The following is a 25,513-nucleotide window of genomic DNA, read 5'->3' on the forward strand; positions in this document are numbered from 1 at the left end:
TCCTTTTAACAGGTTTATTATGGACCTTATTGTTTGCATTTTGAACCGGACGTGTTTTATGAATTTGATAAATTTTTTTAAGTTTATTATTAGTTGAGATTTTCAGTCTTTTTTTTTTTTTTTTTACCAGAAAAACGGTTGAATAACCACCTTTCCTCTGTTGAGAGAGAGGAACCGGGACAATGGCCTTTTGGGCCAACAACTACCGAATCCCCCTTTCCAAATTTTTCTGTAACACAGCTGATCTTTGGATGGGGGTTATTCTGAATACATTTTGGGGAGGAGGAAGGTAATATTGTAACCTTTTGAAATGATGTTTAACACCCAGGGATTTATTGTGATGTCTTCCCATTCCTTTAAGAACAGCCTCAGTCTTCCTCCTACCTCTCTGGCGTCATTGTTTAGTGGAATCTGTATTTCTTGGGAGTAAATAGGAACCTCTTACCACTTTATAGATTTTTTTTTTTTCCCTTTTGACCAAGAAGTGTCCCTAGAGCAGGGATGGCCAACCTGAGGCTCTCCAGCTGCTGCAAAACTACAACTCTCAGCATGCCCACACTGCCTACAGCTATCAGCCTACAGCAGGGCATGGTGGGAGTTGTAGTTTTACAACAGCTGGAGAGCCACTGGTTGGCCATGCCTGCCCTAGAGGTTCTCTTGGCCTGGAAAGAAATCCTTTTTTATTCCTACGAAAGGGAAATTTCCTTTTGTTTGTATCTTTGGGAGATGATTTTTTTTAGTCCGCGGCCTTCTCCAAAATGGATTCAAGATCTTGGCTGAACAGTAGGTTCCCATGAAAGGGCAAAGTACAAAGCCTTGTTTTTGAACCGGTATCACCGGACCAGGATTTTAACCAGAGAGCTCTTCTAGCTACAACTGCTAGGCCCGAGGTCTTAGCGGCCATTCTGACTGACTCTGCCGTGGAGTCTGACAGGAAATCACCTGCTTTCACTAGTAGGGGAAAGGAGTCTTTTAAAGTATCATAAGAGGCTCTTTCTGTCAGGAGAATCTCTAGCTGTAACAGCCACTGTTTTAGAGACCTTGATACAGATGTGGCCGCCAGATTAGGTTTAAATAGTGCTGTGCTAGCCTCCCAGACAGAACCTGATGAGTTGTTTTTTTTGTCCATGGGGTCCCCATATCTTCAAATGGGAGAGCATTAGCCCCTTTAACGAGTTTGGCTAGAGATACATCCACTTTGGGGCAAGTTGTTAATAGGGCCTCGTCTTTACAGAATGGGAGGCAACATTTCATTGTTTTTGGAATAAATAGTTTTTCATCTGGGGATTTCCATTCTCTTTTAATTAGTTCGATCATGTTTTTATGGATCGGAAACACCCCTTTTCCTTTGTTCTAGACCGCTAAACATTTGGCCCTGGCCCGACCTCTGCACTCTCTCATCTGAGAGCCCCATAGTAGCCTTAATGGCTTTTACTAACTCCTTCATGTCCTCAGAGGAAAAAAGGACGTTTTTATACTCTGAGTCAGACCCGGAAGAGATCTCAGAATCTTCATCCTCCGAATCCAACTCAGGCTCTGAGTCGGAGGATGACCCGGAGATGCTCAATTTAGGATCTCTGTTTAGAGCTAGATGCTCCAGGAGTAACAACCGGACTTTCTGCCATAGCAGATCTCATTTCTTCCCGTATTACATCTCGCAGCTCCTCTCTAATTGATGGAACTAAGTCCTTCACCATATTAGAGGTACATTTTTTGCAAAGTTTTTTTGTTATAAGTGTCAGGCAATCTAGCTGAACACCACATTTTTTTAGTTTTTGGACAAGCTTTTTTCAGAGCTATATCCTTATCACTCTGCATTCACACAGGGAGAGACAGAGGGGGCGAGAAAGATGAGGCACATACTGGGGTTAGCAAGGCAATACAACCAGCACTCACCAAACCCCCAGGACCTTAAGATTTCCATCTGGCCAGGTTGCTCAGACATGTTTGCAGCAACCCTCTTTCTACAAAACCCCCCTTAAATACTCTCACCTGCAGACTTCCGCCATGATCAGCATGCCGATTTGCCACTCGGCCCCCTCCGCGTGCATTCCACAGAGCGGAAGTTACGGTTGGAACGCACGTGAACCGCATAGGACTTCCGGTGGCGTTCATTGCGAGAGCCGAAACTATCGGATCGCGATGAGGAGCTCTAAACAGACCAGAGGGACTCCCTGAGTGTCCGGTAGCACATGGACCTCCATGCCCGACACGCTGTGCGGGAGGTAAGGAGCAGGGATCCTGGCAGTCTTTTCAGCCCCTCAATACCCAACTAGGGCACGGTTGCTGTCTGCTTCCCTCATGTGCTTAAGGCATTTCTTCTCTTCTTACTGCCTCTGCCTGTAACAGAAACGGATCATCCTCATGGCACATGCTATGAGCCCATCTCCTACCTGGAGGGACAGCAAGACACTGAGGAAGAGCTGAAGGAGGGTCTAATTTATACTAAAAATATATAATAATCGGTCGATCACTAGTTGAAACTAGTACCTCGTAAGTTTTGGTACCTAACCGGAGGGTCGACTGGCGATCAGAGAATCTGCACCGCTACATCCTCAGTGGAAAACAAACCTTGTATCAAAACAATATAGGCGAGTAATATAGAACCAGCGCCAACCATAGAGCCCATCTCTGATAATACCACTCACCAGACGACCACTACTCAATGCAACTTTGGTAATTGTCTACCAAAGGTTGCACTGTACTGAGTGTGCTGGGCTCAAGATAGAACAGGAGGCAAAAGGTTAAAAGTACACAACTGTACGGCACATACCGAAGAGCCAATAGCTTTACATTGCTCCGGTTTGCAAACGAGACCATTGTGCTGACCTCTGAATGGGTATGATTTTAGGCTTCACAAACACTAAATAAAAACTCTCAAACCTTCTGTAGAAAAAGAGATCAATTCATTATTTTCTAGTGCATGAGAAGGAGCTTTCTTGACCTCCAGATAATGAACAGAGAACTAAGGCCCAACCCAATAGACTGCAGATTATGTGCGCGTGTAGGAAAAGGCTTCACAGGGACTGCCGGTCACAAAAGGCGTAAAAGTCTGAGTTTGTTATACAGAGTAGGAGCTGCAATCTCTTCTAGGATCCACACATTAGACAATCATCACGGTTTTCTAGAGAACACACCATGGCGGCTTTATTGCGTTCCTTCTCTTCCAATTTCTCGGCCTCCTTTGAAAGGGTTTCTTTTAGCTGTTCCTTATTTAGTGTGAACTGGATGGGATTTGCTGCCGGCCGCGTTCGCAGATAGTACATGCCAGTCTTCAATCCCTGGAAAGAGAAACCGTAAAGTGGCTAAAAGTGCACTAGTAAGGGTGAATTCTCACAGGGCAGATTGGCAGAATACAAGTGGATTACATGTTACCACTACACTCATGGTGTAGATATTCAAATCTGCAGCTCATTCTTTCCCCTGAAGATTTCACCATTTTCAGTGTGGCAGGAGTGAAACCTGTGGCAAGTCTGCAGCACAGCCCGGATGTAACGGACGCAGATATTACCGCAGCAACGTCCGACATGTAAAGTCTCCGCCGCATTAAGACAATGGTTAGAAGGCTTCAGGGTTTGGAAAGCTTTTACCCCTACATGAGACGCACCTGCTTCCAGCCATAGAAGTGCATGCTGGTCAGCTTGCCGTAGTTGGGCTCCGCCACGTGGATGTTCAGAGACTGGCTCTGATCAATGAACGCTCCTCTGTCTGCCGCCATCTGGATGACGGTTTTCTGAGAAATTTCCCACACTGTCTTGTAGAGTAGTTTCAGGTCCTCAGGGATCTCTGCGATGCTCTAAACATAGAGGAATCCAGTGAAGTCAATTCTGCTTAAATACTACATCCAGGGGAAAAATCATCACGCCCGGACCTGTCAAAGTGCAGAGGACACGGCAGCTGCAGAGAGCGGAGGCTCTAGGAGTAACGGCAACGCCCCCGTTGCTCCTAGAGGCTCATTGGCATTACTTAAAGCTTAATTTTACTCAGCAACGCAGGCATATGTAAGCAGGGTACCAACAGTTGTCTAAGGCGGTGACACCTTCGGAGGCAATTTTTGCCTACGATTGCATTTTACTCATTTCTGGCTATAAATCATATTTTCAATTGGCCTTTATTAAAAATATTAAGCCGTACTGTAAAAGGGTTAATTTTCCAGCTGTGTGACTGGTACTTTCACTCTGTGCCGTCATCTAATAATCCTCATCTCTAAAGGACTGAGAGGTCAGAAACACAAATTACCAGTAAGAACTGAGCTGTAATGAGTGTTTACAAGGTGAGAGAGCAGAGATAAGGAGCCGTCAGCTCCACAACTGACGGAAAATAAAATCCACAGGCTGCTACTAGAGCATCTCAGCTCTGGACAGAAAAAAAGGATTCCATATTAGTAATAAAGACCAATTCAAAAAAATAGTTTTTAGCTCCATTCCCCCACCGTGTACTTTTGCCGCCTTGTATGCCAATTAGCCGCATCGGTACAGGGACGGGCAGACAGCCGCATTTCTCAACTGGCATTTCCTTCTCCATGGCTGTGCTGTGATTGGGCAGGGAGACGTGGCCATCTTCTCCCTGTACTGATGCTACTAATTAGCATAAAAAGGGAGGCAATAGTGAATGGGAGGGGTTAACAGCAGCCCATCTGATATCTACTAATCATTCCCCACACTACCAGGTACCAATACTGTAACGTCAGGACCAGTGAAAGGTCCTCTAACTGCCAATTGCACATGCAACAGGTCAACCAGTTTCAGGGCTGACAGATGCCCTTTAAAGGTTCCCCACTGTAACCAGCTGTTCATACCAAGTCCTACTGCTGGCACCCAGGTGTTCTGAGGTAGCCGGTCATCACGTCACTTTCTCTGCAGCAATGACTGGCCTGAACACAAGCACCAATACGTCCCGGCAGTTAAGGGGTTACCTGAATAGATCCATTACAGGAAATGATCTGATTCTTCATCTCCTCATTCCATAACCCTCTTTCTGTCAGGTCCTTTAGTAAGTGTGGGTTCACAATCTAAGGGAAGAGAAGCAGAATCCTGGATGAAGAACGGTGAGAACACCAGGCAGATACGGCTTCAAGGCTCCAGATTTGACTGAGACACAAGGTGAAGTATGGAGTGTACCTGGAACTCCCCGGATAAGACTCTGCGGGTGTAGATGTTGCTGGTGTACGGCTCAATGGACTCATTGTTCCCCAGGATCTGTGCAGTGGACGCTGTGGGCATTGGAGCTAGGAGGAGGCTGTTTCTAACCCCATACCTGTAAGGAGAACAGCGACATTCACGCACTAACCACAGATTATACAGGTCACCACAGAAGACGAGGCAAAAAAGTATAAGGCTATTAATTACTTCCCCCTTATTTGGGCACTATTTGCCTTTGTTGATTCAGCTACCTATTGGTTGCTATGGGGGGGGGGGGGGGGGGGGGGTGACCGGTATGAGGAGTGCTTACCAGGGCGCTCTTCAGGAGCAGCTTTTAAGATCTAACAGCTTTTTCAGATCTGAGTTTTCACAATCAAACAGTATATTCAGACAGTATATTCTAACACAGAGGCGTTCCCTTGGTGATGGGGACGCTTCAAGTTAGAATATACTAAGAACTGTGGACATAACTGCCCCCCTGCTGCCTGACAGCACCCGATCTCTTACAGGGGGCTGAGATCCGCACAATTAGCCGCACCTGAGGGGTTAATTGTGCAGATCTCAGCCCCCTGATCAGGTGCTGTCAGGCAGCTGGGGCCAGACCCCCCTCCCTCCCTAGTATTAAAAGCATTGGTGGCCAGTGCAGCCCCTCCTCCCTCCCCAGTATTAAAAGCATTGGTGGCCAGTGCAGCCCCCCTCCTCCCTCCCCAGTATTAAAAGCATTGGTGGCCAGTGCAGCCCCCCTCCTCCCTCCCCAGTATTAAAAGCATTGGTGGCCAGTGCGGCCCCCCTCCTCCCTCCCCAGTATTAAAAGCATTGGTGGCCAGTGCGGCCCCCCTCCTCCCTCCCCAGTATTAAAAGCATTGGTGGCCAGTGCTGCCCCCCTCCTCCCTCCCCAGTATTAAAAGCATTGGTGGCCAGTGCAGGCGCCCCCCCTCCCTCCCCAGTATTAAAAGCATCGGTGGCCACAGGCTAACACCCCCCCCCCATCATCATCTGTGGCATTTCCGATCGGTTTCCATGGCAGCCAGGACGCTACTGCAGTCCTGGCTGCCATGGTTACTTGGCTTATACTTACCTGCGCTGTCTGTGACCGGCCGGCACTCCTCCTACTGGTAAGTGACAGGTCTGTGCGATGCGCCGCAATGATGGGGGGGGGGCCGCACTGGCCACCAATGCTTTTAATACTGGGGAGGGAGTGGGGGCCACACTGGCCACCAATGCTTTTAATACTGGGGAGGGAGCCGCACTGGCCACCAATGCATTTAATACTGGGGAGGGGGGGGGGGGGTCTGGCCCCTGCTGCCTGGCAGATCTCAGACCCCTGATCGGGTGCTGCCAGGCAGCAGGGGGCAGTTATGTACACAGTTCTTAGTATATTCTAACTTGAAGCGTCCCCATCACTATGGTAACGCCTCTGTGTTAGAATATACTGTCGGATCTGAGTTTTCACGATCTAACTCAATTCCGATGGTATATTCTAACAGAGGCGTTCCCATGGTGATGGGGACGCTTCAAGTTGAAATATACCATCGGATTGGAGAAAACCCCGATCCGATGGTATATTAATAGGGACGCCTGACTTTACATTGAAAGTCAATGGGGGACGGATCAGTTTGCAATTGCACCATATTGTGTCAACGTCAAACGGATCCGTCCCCATTGACTTGCATTGTAAGTCAGGACGGATCCGTTTGGCTCCGCACGGCCAGGCGGACACCAAAACGCTGCAAGCAGCGTTTGGGTGTCCGTCTGAGCGGAATGGAGGCGGAACGGAGCCAAACTGATGCATTCTGAATAGATTCGCATCTATTCAGAATGCATTGGGGATGTACGGATCCGTTCGGGGCCACTTGTGAGAGTCTTCAAATGGATCTCACAAGCGGAACCCCAAACGCAAGTGTGAAAGTAGCCATAGGTGCGCTCACTTTTTATAGCCACACATCTTTACGGATATGAATAAGAAGATTTTCTGAAGATCTGTAAACTGAAGCAGTGCCCGGGCAGGACACCATGCTTCTAGAATTTCTGCCTAATCCACTGGTCCACCAGGAGGAGCCCCTTGTCCCGCTGTAACCGGCACTACAGAAAGTCCTGCACAAGGGTCCCATATAGCGAGGGTCCTATGCCTCCCAATAGCGATTGCTCAGCTGTCTAATGCCAGTCCAGCCCCTGCTCTAATGGTAGGGACTTGTGGAACGTTCAAAGTTTACCCCTTTTATTAACGTAGTCAAGGGTGACTGATGCAAAATTAAAGGGGAATCCCTCTTTGATCATTACATTTTCCAATGATGCAACTGGAGACTGGGAACCACTGTGTAATTGACCCTAGGGACCTAGAAAGGACCTCAGTGCCGTCTGTTCACCAAGCCTGCCACAGGGGGACACTAATACAGAGGGTAAAGATATCAAACTACTATCTTAATGAGTCCAAACTTAATTTAAAAAAGTATTCAAAAGTTACAAACACATCTGGTGCAGAATGCATTTTCTCCACACGTTACGGCTGCTGAAGTGCAGTTGGCTCAAGCATCGCTGGTTATTAAGTGGTTACAGTTTATTACAAGGAGCGATGGATTACATTAAGTAGACCGTAAAAGCGCGCTCTTAGTGGCACTCACTTGGCAATCTTCTCCCGCAGGGATTTCCAGTCCCAGAGCTCAGTAGGGGTCACATTCCACATGTCGTGCTGCAAGATCTGCAGAGAGAAACCCAACTTAGGCCTCTTTCAGAAAAGTGTCCAGTGTGGGAAACGCTCCATACGTGCGTGCAGTTTCCATTAGGGACGCTGCTCGTTTCACAGGATCACACGGCATTATAATGATTTATAACACTGTCTGTAACTAACTGCGTTTCTACAGAATTACATTTATATCAGTGAAACGAGCAGCGTCCATAACAGGAAGTCTCGCCCCCAACACAGAGCATGTTTTCTGTACTGGACACTGGTCTGAATGAGGCCTTATCAGAGATGAAAGCACCAGACTGAAGAGAAACCTCACTGTTCCTCACCCCTTTACTAACTGGAGACCCCTCGTATGTTTCGTAGGTTCCCAGTTCTTTGGCGAGCACACAGCTGGACTCCAGAGCGGCGTAGTAGATGGTCTCAAAGATCTGCTTGTTCAGTAGCTGAGCTTCTTCACTTTCAAACGGATATCTCATTAAGATAAACGCGTCGGCAAGGCCCTGCACTCCAATTCCGATGGGTCGGTGCCTCTTGTTTGAGTATTCAGCCTGCAGGAATTGAGAGATGGATGACAGCTTTGCAGCCTTCACACAATGAAGCCGTGAGCTGAGGAGGCGTCAGATGAGTGCTGGGCAGAGCCCGCTACAATGCTTACCTCAGGGACTGGATAGAAGTTGATATCAATGATTTTATTCAGGTTTCTGACTATGACTTTGGTCACATCTGCCAGCTTCTTGAAGTCATAGGTCCGCTCAGGAGTTACATACATGTTCAGTGCGAGAGATGCCAAGTTACATACAGCAACCTAAAAACAGATATTAATGTTCTATTAGGACATACTAAAATATAACAGACTACACAATGTATTGGCAGGTATATACCAGATAGACCGGCATTCACACTACCCTCTCCAAGTTATTTAACTCCACCTACAGTGTAAGCACCACATGGGAAGCAAGGGAATGCCCACTGACCACTAGCGTAAAATATCTAATCTATGAAAGGGATATGAAATCCAAGACGCCGATTCAAAAGCACACAAAACCATGCACAGTGCAACCAATAAAGATAAAAAAATTAAATGAAATAAAATAATTCCCATCATGATGTCCTCACCTCCTTCTCACTGGTGTACTCCACAATCTCAGTACATAGATTACTGCACCTAATGGTGCCAAGATTCTGCTGGTTGCTCTTCCGGTTACACGAATCCTTGTAGAGCATGTATGGAGTGCCAGTTTCTGTCTGAGATTCAATAACGGCGTACCACACCTGTTGCGCCTTCACTACTTTGCGAGCCCGACCCTCTTTCTCGTACCTGAAATACAATAGGCCTCTAATGGAACCGCACGGCAATAAGTAATAACGTACATCCGATTGTCAATCAGGTCCCACCTTTCGTAGAGCTCTTCAAACTTCTCACCCCACACATCCTCCAGACCTGGACACTCATGAGGACACATCAGGGACCAGTCCTACAGAGAAAGACAATATACCACTGATAAAACCAGGCCTCCACTACATGCCCCCCTTAAAGAGCAGCTCATACGACAGAGAGAAGCGGCTTTCTATAATTTATCTCCGAGATGTTATCCGCACCTGATTAGACTCCACTCGTTTCATGAACAGATCAGGGATCCACAGGCCAAAGAAGAGATCTCTTGCCCTTTGCTCTTCCTTTCCAGTATTCTTCTTCAGGTCCAAGAACTCAAAGATATCATAATGCCATGGCTCCAGGTAGATCGCAAATGCACCAGGTCTCTGTAGAAAAATGTCAGTCACGTCTAAGCTCTAGAGAGAACTTTACCACATAAGGAGAGGTTCAACCAGATGAAACGACTGAAGACAAAGCTACAAACCTTGTTTCCTCCTTGATCCACATAGCGAGCGGTATTGTTATAGACACGCAACATTGGAACCAAGCCATTGGAATTACCATTGGTCTATAAAGAAAAATAGTTAAAGCACGATATTAAAGCTTCAGCTGATGGAAGGCATGTTTAATAGCTGCAGGTTTACAAGTCTCCTCAGCAGGGTGTTAACATGGTGTCACGGCTCTACGTTGTTATCACTTCACAGAAAAAGCTATTCACTGCAGTGACTGCAAAGGAGGTGGCTCTGCCCGGCATGACACTACCCCATAGCTGACTGCCAATGTGTCACTACATGGTCCAGGAAGCCCTGTAACCACTCAATGATCCTTCATTAAGGCTAGGCTACCATAAGGTGGCTGCAAATGAACACACAAGTTTGCAAGCCGTTGATTGCCGCAGGTGGCAGAGCTTAAGATGCCCCCTAAAAAGTCAACCTATGCCACGCTAAGTGGTTTCCACTGCAAACGCCTTCAGGTTGAACTAGGACCCATGCATGATACCAGCCGCATAGACAAATAACCACATAAACTGCAGTGACATCTCTCCACACATGATGTCAGACAGGAAGCAGAATTTGTCTGGACAGCCATTTTAATAGAGATGAGTACCACAGTACACTGACCCCCGCAATATAACTGCCAGTGGCCCGGATACAGCTGACGGCAAGACCAATCCCTCCAGCGGACTTGGAAATCAGAGCACATTGCTTCAAAGTGTCGTAAATGCCTTCAATGCTGTCATCCTTCATGCAGAGCAGAAAACAGCTAGGAAGCAACAGAAGATTACTGGTTAATATTACAGTGACAGAAGGGACAGTAACACTGGAATCTATTCTACAATTGTCTCATCCTCAACACCAATGAAGTAACAAGCAGAGAGTGGTAAAGGCCAGAAACTAAGGAAGACTTTCCTGTGCCGGGTCCTAAAGATGTTCCTTACATCCTCTGATATCATCGAATTAAAAAAATTAAAATAATTAAAATAAAAGGTGGGCAGGAGCCGGACTAGAAATAGAGGCTTTCTTCCGATTGTGGAATCACTGCTTAGCCCCCTTCACTTCAATGGAGCTGAGCTGCAATACCAGACAAGTAGTTGGAATAAAGCAGCCATGTTTTCTAATCCTGGACAAGCTTTTTAAAGTGAACACAACCCTTTCCAGTCCCAGACAGCGCCGATCCTGAGATTCAGCGCGATGTCCCAGAGCTGGCCTGCATCCTCACACTGTGGGCAGGTCACAGCATGTGAAGACCAGGGAGCGGCGAGTACAGAGGAGCACTGCATTCCATAAGCTATGCCTGCGGGTCCTTGAACTTTAAAATCACTGCATCTTTATTACCTTGCAAAGTTGCAATGAAGCTCCAGTAACAGGCAGAGCGGGCAGTGGCGTAACGTCACTCACGTGATGGGCCTGCTCCACCTACTTTATGAATGAAGCAGGCGGATCTTGCGCATCACGTAAGTGACGTTACGCCGCCGTCCGCTCTGCCTGTTACTGCAGCTTCATTGCAAGGTAATAAAGATGCAGGATTTAAAGTTCAAGTTACTGCCAGTTAAGGAATACTGCTGTGAGTGGCGGGGGGGGATCTGTGGACGGCACAGTTATGGGGGAGGGGGGGGGGGGATCTGTGGACGGCACAGTTATGGGGGAGGGGGGGGGGGATCTGTGGACGGCACAGTTATGGGGGGGGGGGGGGGGGGGATCTGTGGACGGCACCGTTATGGGGGAGGGGGATCTGTGGACGGCACATAAAGCATAGGATGCTATATAGAGCTATCCACAGATGCCCCCCACATAACAGTGTGTCATCCACAATCTGTGTTCTGCAGCCTCAAGAGGAGAGGGACCATCCAGCTTATCAGTCACAGTCCAAAACCTTCACCTATTAGGATATGGGGTTGCATTAGTGCTTGTGTGGGGCAGCTTACACATCTGGAAAGGCTCTATCCATGCGGATCAGTATGTAGAGGTTTTAGAATATTGTATGCTCCCATCCAGACACGGTCTCTTTCAGGAAAGGCCTCACATATTTTAGCAAGACAATACTGCATCCATCACAAAGAGGAGTCCGGGTGATGAACCGGCCACCTGCAGTCCAGACATTTCACCCATAGAAAAGGAAAAATCCGGCAAAGAAGACCAAGGACTGTGGAGGAGCTAGGATCCTACATCAGACAAGAATAGGACAATGTTCCTCTCCCAAAACTCCATCCATTGGTCTCTTGGGGGAGGGGGATCTGTGGATGGCACCGTTATGGGGGAGGGGGATCTGTGGATGGCACCGTTATGGGGGAGGGGGATCTGTGGATGGCACCGTTATGGGGGAGGGGGATCTGTGGATGGCACCGTTATGGGGGAGGGGGATCTGTGGATGGCACCGTTATGGGGGAGGGGGATCTGTGGATGGCACCGTTATGGGGGAGGGGGATCTGTGGATGGCACCGTTATGGGGGAGGGGGATCTGTGGATGGCACCGTTATGGGGAGGGGGATCTGTGGATGGCACATATAGCATAGGATGCTATATAGAGCCATCCACAGATGCCCCCCACATAACAGTGTGTCATCCACAATTTGTTTTAATATGGCCTCTGAACATCATTTTTCAAGTAAAATCATAAACCCCTTTTTTTGACATTGGTGTTTTTTCCCCCAATTGATGAAATTATCGACAACTAATCGATTACTTAAATAATCATTAGCTGCAGCGCTAGTGCTCTTCATTCTCCAGGTCAGTATGATTAAAGGGGTTCTGCACTTTAATTTAACTGATTATCTATCCTCTGGATAGATATCAGCTTCTGATCGACCGGTGTCCGACACCCGGGACCCCCGCCGATCAGCTGTTTGAGAAGGCAGCGGCGCTCCAGCCTTCTCACTGTTTACCGCCGGCCCAGTGCCGTCACGACTAGTATCAACTAGCGGGGGCACGGCTAAGCTCCATTCAAGTAAACAGAGCTTAGCCCCGCCCACGCTAGTTGATACTAGTCGTGACGTCAGTGGGCTGGCGGCCCGGCGGTAAACAGTGAGAAGGCCGCGGCGCTGCTGGAGCGCCACTGCCTTCTCAAACAGCTGATCGGCGGGGGTCCCGGGTGTTGGACCCCTGCCGATCAGAAGCTGATGATCTATCCAGAGGATAGATAATCAGTTAAATGAAAGTGCAGAACCCCTTTAAGGCGATACCAAATATGTATAGATTTTATTGTTTTAATACTGAAAATATAGAAATTGTAAAATGTTGCTTTTCACCATTATATTATGAGCTCCATAACCCCTTTTAAAGATGAGTGGGGACTTTGCAGGACGGTCTGTAGTTTCTGTTAATGCCATTGTTGATCACTTAACCTCCCCAAAAAATTGAATAAAGTGAATCAGCCACTTTTTTTTTTCACCGTATTGGACACGTCTTAATAGTACTGGTGTTGTCGTGCTCGGCAATGCCCATGATTGTTTTGACCACGGCATCTGAGGGGGTTAAAGGTCTGCGGTTGGCATTACTGCCGATCACGGACACCAGCTGTGGGTGCCTGTTGTATTAAACAGGCACCCGCTAAATATGACGCTTGCTCCGTCCAGACCTGACATGGATGTCATTAAGGGGTTAATGTCAGCAAGCTCAGATGTGCATTACAGCTTCGTAGCGCGCCATGTGTATGTAGTTAGTACGATTTACACATGCACGTTTTGATATTTAAATGCCATTACTGGGTAGTAAAAGGAAAAGCGTACAGATAAAAAAAAAAAAATCTATTTTTTTTATCCACTTGCTTTGGTTTAACCTCTTCAGGACACAGGGCGTACAGGTACGCCCTTATGTCCTGGTACTCAAGGACATGCCTCAGCGCAGCGGGCGGTGTTCGGGCGCCGGTGCCTGCTCAAATCATTGAGCAGGCACCTCGGCTAAATGCGCGGGCGATTGCCGCAAACCGCAGGTCAATTCAGAACAGCGGTTTGCGGCTTTTACCTATTGCGGTGGTGCCATCGGGTCCCCATGGGGCTGTAGAGGGGAACCGAAAGCATGGAAGGCAGCGCGATGCCTTCCAGTTAAGAGCCTGTGAGATCCAGCCCCCTGGATCTCACAGGCCGGAAGCTGTATGAGTAATACACACATTATTACTCATACAGCCAAAGCATTCCAAAACAGAAGTATTGGAATGCATTGTAAAAGGGATCAGACCCCCAAAAGTTAAAGTCCCAAAGTGGTACAAAAAAAAAAAATTAAAAAAAAAGTGAAAGTATTAAAAAAAAGCTTCCCTTTAATTTTTTTTTTTTAAGTTTTAAGTAAAAAATTAAACAAAACACGTAATTTTCCCCAAATAAAGTAAAAAAAAATTGGTAAAAAATAGGGGGAAAAAAAAGAATAGAAAATAGACATTTTAGGTATCACCGAGTGCATATCGACCGGCTCTATAAACATATCACATGACCTAAACCCTCAGATGAACACCGTAAAAAATAAAAACTGTGCTAAATAAGCCATTTTTTGTCACCTTATATCACAAAAAAATACAACAGCAAGCGATCAAAAAGGCGTTTGCCCACCAAAATAGTACCAATCTAACCATCACCGCATCCCGCAAAAAATGAGCCCCCTAAGGGTTAACAACGTTTGTAAAATCAGTTTAATACGTTGAGGGGTGTAGTTTCTAGACTGGGGTCATTTTTGGGTGGTTTCTATTATGTAAGCCTCACAAAGTGACTTCAGACCTGGACTGGTCCTTAAAAAGTTGGTTTTTGAAAATTTCTGAGAAATTTCAAGATTTACTTCTAAACCTTGTAACGTCCCCAAAAAAAAGATCTATCATTCCCAAAATGATCCAAACATGAAGTAGACATATGGGAAATGTAAAGTAATAACTATTTTTGTAGGTATTACTATGTATTATCGAAGGAGAAATTGAAACTTGGAAATTTGCACATTTTTCCAAATTTGGGGTAAATTTGCTATTTTTATATAAAAATGATTTTTTTTTTTACTCCATTTTACCAGTGTCATGAAATACAATATGTGACGAAAAAACTGCCTCAGAACGGCCTGGATAAGTCAAAGTTTTTTAAAAGTGATCAGCACTTAAAGTGACACTGGTCAGATTTGCAAAAAATGGCCTGGTCCTTAAGGTGAAAATGGCCGAGTCCTTAAGAGGTTAAAAAAGAAAAGCAACAAAATGGCACAAACAGAGCGCCCTCAGAAAGCGTACTTTGTAAAACCATGCCATGTCACTTAAAGGGGTTCTGCAGCTATTTTAAACTGATGATCTATCCTCTGGATAGATCATCAGTAGAGTTGAGCGAACACCTGGATGTTCGGGTTCGAGAAGTTCGGCCGAACTTCCCGGAAATGTTCGGGTTCGGGATCCGAACCCGATACGAACTTCGTCCCGAACCCGAACCCCATTGAAGTCAATGGGGACCCGAACTTTTCGGCACTAAAACGGCTGTAAAACAGCCCAGGAAAGGGCTAGAGGGCTGCAAAAGGCAGCAACATGTAGGTAAATCCCCTGCAAACAAATGTGGATAGGGAAATGAATTAAAATAAAAATTAAATAAATAAAAATTAACCAAAATCAATTGGAGAGAGGTCCCATAGCAGAGAATCTGGCTTCCCGTCACCCACCACTGGAACAGTCCATTCTCATATATTTAGGCCCCGGCACCCAGGCAGAGGAGAGAGGTCCCGTAACAGAGAATCTGGCTTCATGTCAGCAGAGAATTAGTCTGCATGTCATAGCAGAGAATCAGGCTTCACGTCAGCCACCACTGCAACAGTCCATTGGCATATATTTAGGCCCCGGCACCCAGACACAGGAGAGGTTCATTCAACTTTGGGTAGCCTCGCAATATAATGGTAAAATGAAAATAAAAATAGGATTGAATGAGGAAGTGCCCTGGAGTCCAATAATATATGGTTAAGGGGAGGTAGTTAATGTCTAATCTGGACAAGGGACGGACAGGTCCTGTGGGATCCATGCCTGGTTCATTTTTATGAACGTCAGCTTGTCCACATTGGCTGTAGACAGGCGGCTGCGTTTGTCTGTAATGACGCCCCCTGCCGTGCTGAATACACGTTCAGACAAAACGCTGGCCGCCGGGCAGGCCAGCACCTCCAAGGCATAAAAGGCTAGCTCTGGCCACGTGGACAATTTAGAGACCCAGTAGTTGAATGGGGCCAAACCATCAGTCAGTACGTGGAGGGGTGTGCACACGTACTGTTCCACCATGTTAGTGAAATGTTGCCTCCTGCTAACACGTATCAGGTGGTGGTGCAGTTAGCTGTGGCGTGTTGACAAAAGTTTTCCACATCTCTGCCATGCTAATCCTGCCCTCAGAGGAGCTGGCCGTGACACAGCTGCCTTGGCGACCTCTTGCTCCTCCTCTGCCTTGGCCTTGGGCTTCCACTTGTTCCCCTGTGACATTTGGGAATGCTCTCAGTAGCGCGTCTACCAACGTGCGCTTGTACTCGCGCATCTTCCTATCACGCTCCAGTGCAGGAAGTAAGGTGGGCACATTGTCTTTGTAGCGTGGATCCAGCAGGGTGGCAACCCAGTAGTCCGCACAGGTTAAAATGTGGGCAACTCTGCTGTCGTTGCGCAGGCACTGCAGCATGTAGTCGCTCATGTGTGCCAGGCTGCCCAGGGGTAAGGACAAGCTGTCCTCTGTGGGAGGCGTATCGTCATCGTCCTGCGTTTCCCCCCAGCTACGCACCAGTGATGGACCCGAGCTGCGTTGGGTGCCACCCCGCTGTGACCATGCTTCATCCTCATCCTCCTCATCCTCCAGTAGTGGGCCCTGGCTGGCCACATTTGTACCTGGCCTCTGCTGTTGCAAAAAACCTCCCTCTGAGTCACTTCGAAGAGACTGGCCTGAAAGTGCTAAAAATGACCCCTCTTCCTCCTCCTCCTCCTCTTGCATCATCGCCCTAAGTGTTTTCTCAAGGAGACATAGAAGTGGTATTGTAACGCTGATAACGGCGTCATCGCCACTGGCCATGTTGGTGGAGTACTCAAAACAGCGCAACAGGGCACACAGGTCTCGCATGGAGGCCCAGTCATTGGTGGTGAAGTGGTGCTGTTCTGTAGTGCGACTGACCCGTGCGTGCTGCAGCTGAAACTCCACTATGGCCTGCTGCTGCCGCAGTCTGTCCAGCATGTGCAAGGTGGAGTTCCACCTGGTGGGCACGTCGCATATGAGGCGGTGAGCGGGAAGGCCGAAGTTACGCTGTAGCGCAGACAGGCGAGCAGCAGCAGGATGTGAACGCCGGAAGCGCGAACAGACGGCCCGCACTTTATGCAGCAGCTCTGACATGTCGGGGTAGTTGTGAATGAACTTCTGCACCACCAAATTCAGCACATGCGCCAAGCAAGGGATGTGCGTCAAATTGGCTAGTCCCAGAGCTGCAACGAGATTTCGCCCATTATCACACACCACCAGGCCGGGCTTGAGGCTCACCGGCAGCAACCACTCGTCGGTCTGTTGTTCTATACCCCGCCACAACTCCTGTGCGGTGTGGGGCCTGTCCCCCAAACATATGAGTTTCAGAATGGCCTGCTGACGTTTACCCCGGGCTGTGCTGAAGTTGGTGGTGAAGGTGTGTGGCTGACTGGATGAGCAGGTGGAAGAAGAGGAGGAGGAAGCCGAGAAGGAGGAGGTGGCAACAGGAGGCAAAGAATGTTGCCCTGCGATCCTTGGCGGCGGAAGGACGTGCGCCAAACAGCTCTCCGCCTGGGGCCCAGCTGCCACTACATTTACCCAGTGTGCAGTTAGGGAGATATAGCGTCCCTGGCCGTGCTTACTGGTCCACGTATCTGTGGTTAGGTGGACCTTGCTACAGATGGCGTTGCGCAGTGCACACTTGATTTTATCGGATACTTGGTTGTGCAGGGAAGGCACGGCTCTCTTGGAGAAGTAGTGGTGGCTGGGAACAACATACTGTGGGACAGCAAGTGACATGAGCTGTTTGAAGCTGTCTGTGTCCACCAGCCTAAATGACAGCATTTCATAGGCCAGTAGTTTAGAAATGCTGGCATTCAGGGCCAGGGATCGAGGGTGGCTAGGTGGGAATTTACGCTTTCTCTCAAATGTTTGTGAGATGGAGAGCTGAACGCTGCCGTGTGACATGGTTGAGACGCTTGGTGACGGAGGTGGTGGTGGTACATCCCCTGTTTGCTGGGCGGCAGGTGCCAACGTTCCTCCAGAGGTAGAGGAAGAGGCCGAGGCGGCAGCAGCAGAAGAGGTAGCAGGGGGAGCCTGAGTGACTTCCTTGGTTTTAAGGTGTTTACTCCACTGCAGTTCATGCTTTGCATGCAGGTGCCTGGTCATGCAGGTTGTGCTAAGGTTCAGAACGTTAATGCCTCGCTTCAGGCTCTGATGGCACAGCGTGCAAACCACTCGGGTCTTGTCGTCAGCACATTGTTTGAAGAAGTGCCATGCCAGGGAACTCCTTGAAGCTGCCTTTGGGGTGCTCGGTCCCAGATGGCGGCGGTCAGTAGCAGGCGGAGTCTCTTGGCGGCGGGTGTTCTGCTTTTGCCCACTGCTCCCTCTTTTGCTACACTGTTGGCTCGGTCTCATCACTGCCTCTTCCTCCGAACTGTGAAAGTCAGTGGCACGACCTTCATTCCATGTGGGGTCTAGGACCTCATCGTCCCCTGCATCGTCTTCCACCCAGTCTTGATCCCTGACCTCCTGTTCAGTCTGCACACTGCAGAAAGACGCAGCAGTTGGCACCTGTGTTTCGTCATCAGAGACATGCTGAGGTGGTATTCCCATGTCTTCATCATCAGGAAACATAAGTGGTTGTGCGTCAGTGCATTCTATGTCTTTCACCGCTGGGGAAGGGCTAGGTGGATGCCCTTGGGAAACCCTGCCAGCGGAGTCTTCAAACAGCATAAGAGACTGCTGCATAACTTGAGGCTGAGACAGTTTCCCTGGTATGCATGGGGGTGATGTGACAGACTGATGGGGTTGGTTTTCAGGCGCCATCTGTGCGCTTTCTGCAGAAGACTGGGTGGGAGATAATGTGAACGTGCTGGATCCACTGTCGGCCACCCAATTGACTAATGCCTGTACCTGCTCAGGCCTTACCATCCTTAGAACGGCATTGGGCCCCACCATATATCGCTGTAAATTCTGGCGGCTACTGGGACCTGAGGTAGTTGGTACACTAGGACGTGTGGATGTGGCAGAACGGCCACGTCCTCTCCCAGCACCAGAGGGTCCACTAACACCACCACGACCACGTCCGCGTCCCTTACTAGATGTTTTCCTCATTGTTATCGTTCACCACAACAACAAAAATATTATTTGGCCCAATGTATTGTATTCAAATTCAGCGGGATATAAATTTGAGGCCTAGTATTTAGGCGCTGGGTGACCGGTATGGATTTAGTGACAGAATTAGACTGGGATATGCACAGAAGCGTGTGTGTGAAGTTATTCTGAATGACCCTATGTGCACCTTGAATATTATATACCCTTTTAGGGATAGATTTCAAATAGCTCTGATACAGCAGAAACCACTAAATTATGAAATTGCTAAATTGGGAATTGTATTTCAACCCAGAACAAAAAATGTGCTTTAACGGACACTAAATAACTTGCCCAGCCACAACAGTACAGCGGTAACGACAGATTTAGCGGGATATAAATTTGAGGCCTAGTATTTAGGCGCTGGGTGACCGGTATGGATTTAGTGACAGAATTAGACTGGGATATGGCCAAAAAATAACCACACTATTGCTGGTTAAATGCACTTGGTGTGAGAGCTTGACCAACCACACTACTGAGGGTTAAATGCACTTGGTGACGGGCGCAGCTTGCCCCTGATGTAGTATATGGCCAAAAAATGAACAGACTATTGCTGGTTAAATGCACTTGGTGACGGGCGCAGCTTGCCCCTGATTTAGTATATGGCCAAAAAATGAACAGACTATTGCTGGTTAAATGCACTTGGTGACAGGCGCAGCTTGCCCCTGATTTAGTATATGGCCAAAAAATGAACAGACTATTGCTGGTTAAATGCACTTGGTGACGGGCGCAGCTTGCCCCTGATTTAGTATATGGCCAAAAAATGAACAGACTATTGCTGGTTAAATGCACTTGGTGACGGGCGCAGCTTGCCCCTGATTTAGTATATGGCCAAAAAATGAACAGACTATTGCTGGTTAAATGCACTTGGTGTGACAGCTTCACCCTGATGTAGGCTTTAGCCAAAAAACAACCACAGCATTGAGGGTTAAATGCACTTGGTCGCAGCTTGTGCTGGCGCACCACAAGACAAAAAATGGCCGCCGATCACCCCAGAAAAAAGTGACTGGCAAACGGTCTGGGCAGCCTAAAAACAGTGAGCAATTGAATTTCAGCAGCTTAATGACCCACAGCTGCAGATCGATCGATTAATCAAGTCCTTTGGAGGAGTTAATCTGCCTAATCTCGCCCTACTGTCGCAGCCGCAACCTCTCCCTACGCTAATCAGAGCAGAGTGACGGGCGGCGCTATGTGACTCCAGCTTAAATAGAGGCTGGGTCACATGGTGCTCTGGCCAATCACAGCCATGCCAATAGTAGGCATGGCTGTGACGGCCTCTTGGGGCAAGTAGTATGACGCTTGTTGATTGGCCGCTTTGCAGCCTTTCAAAAAGCGCCAAGAAAGCGTCACAAACGCGCCAAGAAAGCGACGAACACCGAACTCGAACTTTTACGAAAATGTCCGGGTTCGGGTCCGTGTTACGGACACCCCAAAATTCGGTACGAACCCGAACTATACAGTTCGAGTTCGCTCATCCCTAATCATCAGCATCTGATCGGTGAGGGTCCGACAACCGGGACCCACGCTGATCAGCTGTTTGAGAAGGCAGTAGCGCCGTGGCCTTCTCGCTGTTTACCACCAGACCAATGACATCACGACTAGCATAACTGGCCTGGGTGGGGCTAAGCTCTGTTCACCTGAATGGAGGCCCAGGCCAGTGATGCTAGTCGTGACATCATTAGGCCTGTGGTAAACAGCGAGAAAGCCACGGCGCTATTACCAGCACCGCTGCCTTCGCAAACAGCTGATCAGCGGGGGTCCCACTGATCATCAGTTTAAAATGTAGAACCCCTTTAATGCCAAGCTATAATACTGGAGAGTAAATGGACGTCTAGGGACTTAATCTAAAATGACCACTAGAAGTCCAACACTGAGCGAATAAGGGTACTTTCACACTAGCGTTGTTCGGATTCAGTAAACCGTATGCAAATTGAAAGATGTTTTTGAATCCGGCATTCAAACATCTCTATGGAAATTAATGCCGGTTTCGACAAGTGCGGTACTTTTCCGGGATTTTGACCTTATGCATACTGAACGGAAAGCAATCCGTTCAGTGTGCATTAGGAGAAAACTGATGCATTTTTTTCCAGTATTGAGACCATTTATTGGATTTCGATACCGGAAAAGAATAACGCTAGTGTGAAAGTACACTAAAGGTCAACCCAGGAAGAGGTCAGAGGATACAAACAATATACAACACAAAATGAACAGACCCATAACCTGCCACACCTCAGCACACCTCAGTCTATCGAGGGTTGAAAATGATTAAAATAAATTATCCTTTTTATAAAAGAAAAATGCAGGTTAACGGGCAAGATTACACAGAAAAGTGCAGGGAGTAATACACTGGCAGCACCCAGGAAAGTACCTACCTGGAGAGTTGGGGTCTGTTGGTGCCCGCATTGAACAGAGTGGGCGACGCGTGGGTGAACCATCTTTCGGACAGAAGGTTATAGGTTTCTATTGCTGCTTCGATGTCATCTTTATGGATTCCTACAGACACCCTCATCAGCATGTGCTGGGGACGTTCTGCCACTGCAGGAGGAGACGTTCTCATTTACATAAAACAATGGCACCCATGTAGCATCACCTATCACCAAAGGCAACGAATAAAGGCGGCACCAACTATAGGGTGATACTAGTGCGTGACCTCAGACGCCAATAACGTGGACACATTTCAGAGCCCATCACAAACTAAGATTAGAGGGATCTGATGCTGTAAATTCAGGTTATACCTGTGGCCAAAATACAGACATAATATTAAGACTGTACTGATGCATTGAACAGATCTGGCCACGTATCAGTTTGCGCAGTGATTTGAAAAATGCTATGGATTTACTGCGGATTTAAGATTCTCAGCACAGGATTTGTTTTGCAGCATTTGGATGAGATTTCTCAGAGTCTCGTGCACTGTAACCCTACGGACAGCATATCCGCCACCCAGGAAGCGCCAGCGAAGCTACAGAGATACTTGATTAGTCAGTTACCTTTTCCATTAATTTTCAGTAAATAGGAGCGCTCCAGAGTCTGAAACAAAAGGGTGACAGTTAGTGGAGACCTGTAGGGATACGCAGCAATGTCACACAGTTCAGGACTGGGACCTCCCCATAATCCTTACCTTAAATCCAAAGAAGTTATAGGAGAAGTCTCTGTCGTAGATAATGGCGGAGTTGAGACGCTGAGGAAAAGATGAGACATAAGAACATCTGGAAACCTAATGAGGACAGCTCACATCACAGACACTGGTGTGGAGAAAGCAAGTGGGGGGCTCCCCAACGGCCCTGGAGCATCCGGACTCCCACCAATAAGTACTAATAAGTCCACAAAACACCAACGCTGCAGTGGAAGCCCCATTTAAAGGATAATCCTCAGGGTAGGTCACTGTCAGATCGGAGAGGGTCTTACACCGGCACCCCTGCCGATGAGCTGTTTCAGGGAGCTCTGGTGAGCGCAGCCGGCTCCCACAGCGCCGTACATCGTATAGTGGCTGTGCTCAGTATTGCTGCTCAACCCCATTCACTTCTATGGGGCTAAGCTGCAACTAGGCTAAGAGGTTGATGTATGGTGACATCACATGGCCCAGGAAAAAGCCACAGTGTTTATTACCTGACCGATAGGGGTCAGGCCCCGCCAATAAGATATTGGGTCATCAATATACTGTATATTACAGGACATCCCCTTTAACCGAGCCTCCAAACAGCCGAATAAGTTCATTCTAGTAATCATCAGCTCGACAGTACACAGGAGACGTCCATGTACGTATATCCAGTCACACCAGACTGAAATCTCACATGGCAGTGGAATTACACTGACAACTTACATCTTTGTTGGCCAACACACGGTCCAGGGTCTCTTTAGAAACCATAGGGGAGTGGAGTCCGTTCAAGGGGTTCACATAGTTGTACAGATCTTCCATCACCTCTGCAAACAAGAGGAAAAAAAGCTTTAAACAGATTACTAATAAACCAAGGCAATTAAGGGATTTTATTACAAGACCCGGAGGCTCGTATTGCTATTCTTCTTTACTCTGACCAATAGTGGCAAAGAACAAATAAAAATATTGAAACATGTCATCAGCCCCTCCCCATAGTCCCCCTATAACAGGCCACACCGCCTGCAAAACCTCCTCTTTCTTTGCTGCTGACCGCAGATAAGTAGTGGGATTTATTGCTTGTGTCATTGTGTCCCACATATAGATTTGGTTTTATTTTGGGGTTTTCAGTTTTTTATCTGTACTTGCTTTTCCCCCCTTTTGGGGCTATCTGAGTGTATATATATTTTTATGTGGATATAGATTGCTTTTCTTTTTAGGTTGTTCGCTCAGCCTGTGGCTATCAGGTGGTTAATTCGGCGCCTTCCCTCTCTTGTTGTGGGGCGCTTTTCATTTGCATCTCCCCCTTGTTCTGCCGTTCCGTGCCCTCTCTGTTCCCCCCCTTTGTCGGACGGCCCTTTTTTTCCCGCCGCCACTTACCTCCGTGCAGCTGCGGCGGCTCTCTTTCATCCTTGCAGGCACGCCCGAGATCTCGGGCGCTTCCGCTTTGTGTCTGTACCGATCGGAGCTGCCTGCGCCTCGGCTCGGTTTTTTTCCAGGTTTCTTCTCCTTTACTGGCTTGGGGCAAATCCCCATTGCCAGCATATTAACCCTCACTCCCCCATCACCAGCACATTAACCCTACGCCAGCATAATTAACTCAGAGCTGGTTCAGGGTTATATATACTATATATATATTAGTCAGCAGTTCGTCAGCCATATCTGCCAGCAGGTCAACATGCCTAAGACTGTGCATAGTGGGCAGGGCCCTGCAGAAGAGGATGTTCCTCTAGTTGCATTAACCCCTTCGGGGGAGGATGGTCATGCTCTGACCCCTAGTGATCAATCTATTGATTTTCAGGCGTCACTGTCTAGCGCCATTGCTGCTGCCATGGGATCTATGACTTCGGTCATTTCCCAAACGATTGCCCAGGCCCTTGCTGCCCATCCCGCTACCTCCCAAACCCCACAGCCCGTCATGGTGTCCTCACCCACCGGGCCAGGGCCATCTGCCTCCAGAAAGAGAAATAGAGGTGATGTTTCCACCAATGTTGGCGCGCCTGGTCCGCGCAAGAGAGCCTGTACGCGTCGGGCAGAACGCACGCGCAACTGGAAAAGTGCTAGAGCACTACAGGAATTGGATTCCGACTGAAATCGGATCCGAGGAGGCGGCTATTGACGCCTTTGAGGAGGACCCATCAGGGGTCATGGATGATAACCCCCTACCCGGGTGTAGCTCCCTTAAATCTGCTGCAGAAGGTATGCCTGCACCTTTGACGGATCCCTCTGGGGAACCATTGTTCGACCCAGATTTGCTCCACCACCCCCGCTCGGCTGAGTGGTTACCGTTTGAGCACGTTTTCAAATATTTGGAGGCTAGAGTGCGATGTCCTCTTTCCAAAGAGGCTCGCAATAAGCTTAGGGCGGAATGCCCCAGACCAGTCATCCCTAACAGGGTATGCGAGACTCCGGCGGTCGACCCCAAAATGACGCAGTTCCTCGCCAAATACGGTTGGAACCCGCGTAGGGGTCTGGAGTCGGCGCCAAGGTCCTGCCAGGATAAACTCCTGGACATATTTGGCCCGCTGGCTAAACTTTTTGACCTGGCGGAGGTGGCAAAAGCCGAGAACAAAACAGGTTGATCCGCTAGAATTATGCGAATGGGTACAGAGGGCCATTTGCATAGCAGGGAACGTGAATACGTCCTTGGCTATAGAGAGGCGAAAGGCCATCCTTTTCAAAATTGAGCCAAAATTGTCAAACCTGGCTCTTACGGAGGCTGGCAAGGAGGCCCAGGGCCTTTTATTTGGAGAACATTTCATTAAGGACCTAGGGAGGTTTGTGGGGGCTTTCACGGCCCTAGACAAGGCCCAAACCTCTATGAAGAGAGTTTTTCACGGTAGGGTCTCTACCAGGGCCGGCAGTTTCAGGGGCCGCCTGTCCAGCCGTGCCCAGTTTCAGTCCCGTGGTTCGGGCCGAGGCTCCTTCTCCCAGGTCTTCCTTCCAGGAGCACAGACGAGAACAGTCATCGTTCTTCCCTTCACGAGGAAACTCCTGGCGTCCAAGAGGATATAGAGGAAATCCTTCTTCCAGGCGTCCCTACGGTGAGTCTACCAACTCGTTTCAATTCTTTAAAGGCTTGTGTAGGGGGGCAGGCTACGTCTTTTTTTCTCCAGCTTGGTCCCGTATCACCTCAGACCAATGGGTCCTGTCCACGGTCAGGGTTTTCCATATCGAGCTGACGTCCTCCCCACTATTCATCCCACCTCCGCACCCGGCAATACTCTGTGGAAAACCGCATACTGGTCGACTCAGAACTGTCGGATCTTGTCCACAAAAGGAGCCATAGAACCGGCTCCAATGTCCCCTGGCCTGATAATCAGCAATATTTTTCTAGTGGCAAAAAAGGGGGGCCAACTTCGGCCTGTTATCAATTTACGCGCCCTCAACGCGTTTGTCAGATACCGCCATTTCAAAATGGAGG

General features: G+C 48.3%; 1 protein-coding gene and 1 long non-coding RNA gene across 2 annotated transcripts in view; one reads left to right on the forward strand and one right to left on the reverse strand.

Moving 5' to 3' along the window:
- LOC122945043 overlaps nt 1-25,513 on the forward strand; it is a 67,464-nt gene that overhangs the window by 37,216 nt on the left and 4,735 nt on the right. The gene's annotated exons all lie outside the window — the stretch shown is intronic.
- RRM1 (ribonucleotide reductase catalytic subunit M1) overlaps nt 2,890-25,513 on the reverse strand; it is a 33,245-nt gene continuing 10,621 nt past the window's right edge. The window contains exons 4-19 of the mRNA XM_044303851.1: nt 22,819-22,919; nt 22,117-22,176; nt 21,986-22,025; nt 21,371-21,533; nt 10,324-10,465; nt 9,687-9,770; nt 9,427-9,588; nt 9,223-9,302; nt 8,944-9,145; nt 8,483-8,632; nt 8,154-8,375; nt 7,763-7,839; nt 5,121-5,256; nt 4,916-5,011; nt 3,608-3,796; nt 2,890-3,281 (exon numbers count right to left, since the gene is read on the reverse strand). Coding sequence (XP_044159786.1) covers nt 3,090-3,281; nt 3,608-3,796; nt 4,916-5,011; nt 5,121-5,256; nt 7,763-7,839; nt 8,154-8,375; nt 8,483-8,632; nt 8,944-9,145; nt 9,223-9,302; nt 9,427-9,588; nt 9,687-9,770; nt 10,324-10,465; nt 21,371-21,533; nt 21,986-22,025; nt 22,117-22,176; nt 22,819-22,919 — 2,096 coding nt within the window. The 3' untranslated portion in view covers nt 2,890-3,089. The remainder of the gene's footprint in view (nt 3,282-3,607; nt 3,797-4,915; nt 5,012-5,120; nt 5,257-7,762; nt 7,840-8,153; nt 8,376-8,482; nt 8,633-8,943; nt 9,146-9,222; nt 9,303-9,426; nt 9,589-9,686; nt 9,771-10,323; nt 10,466-21,370; nt 21,534-21,985; nt 22,026-22,116; nt 22,177-22,818; nt 22,920-25,513) is intronic.

The sequence above is a fragment of the Bufo gargarizans genome, chromosome 1 (assembly GCF_014858855.1).
Source record: "Bufo gargarizans isolate SCDJY-AF-19 chromosome 1, ASM1485885v1, whole genome shotgun sequence".
NCBI lineage: Eukaryota > Metazoa > Chordata > Amphibia > Anura > Bufonidae > Bufo > Bufo gargarizans.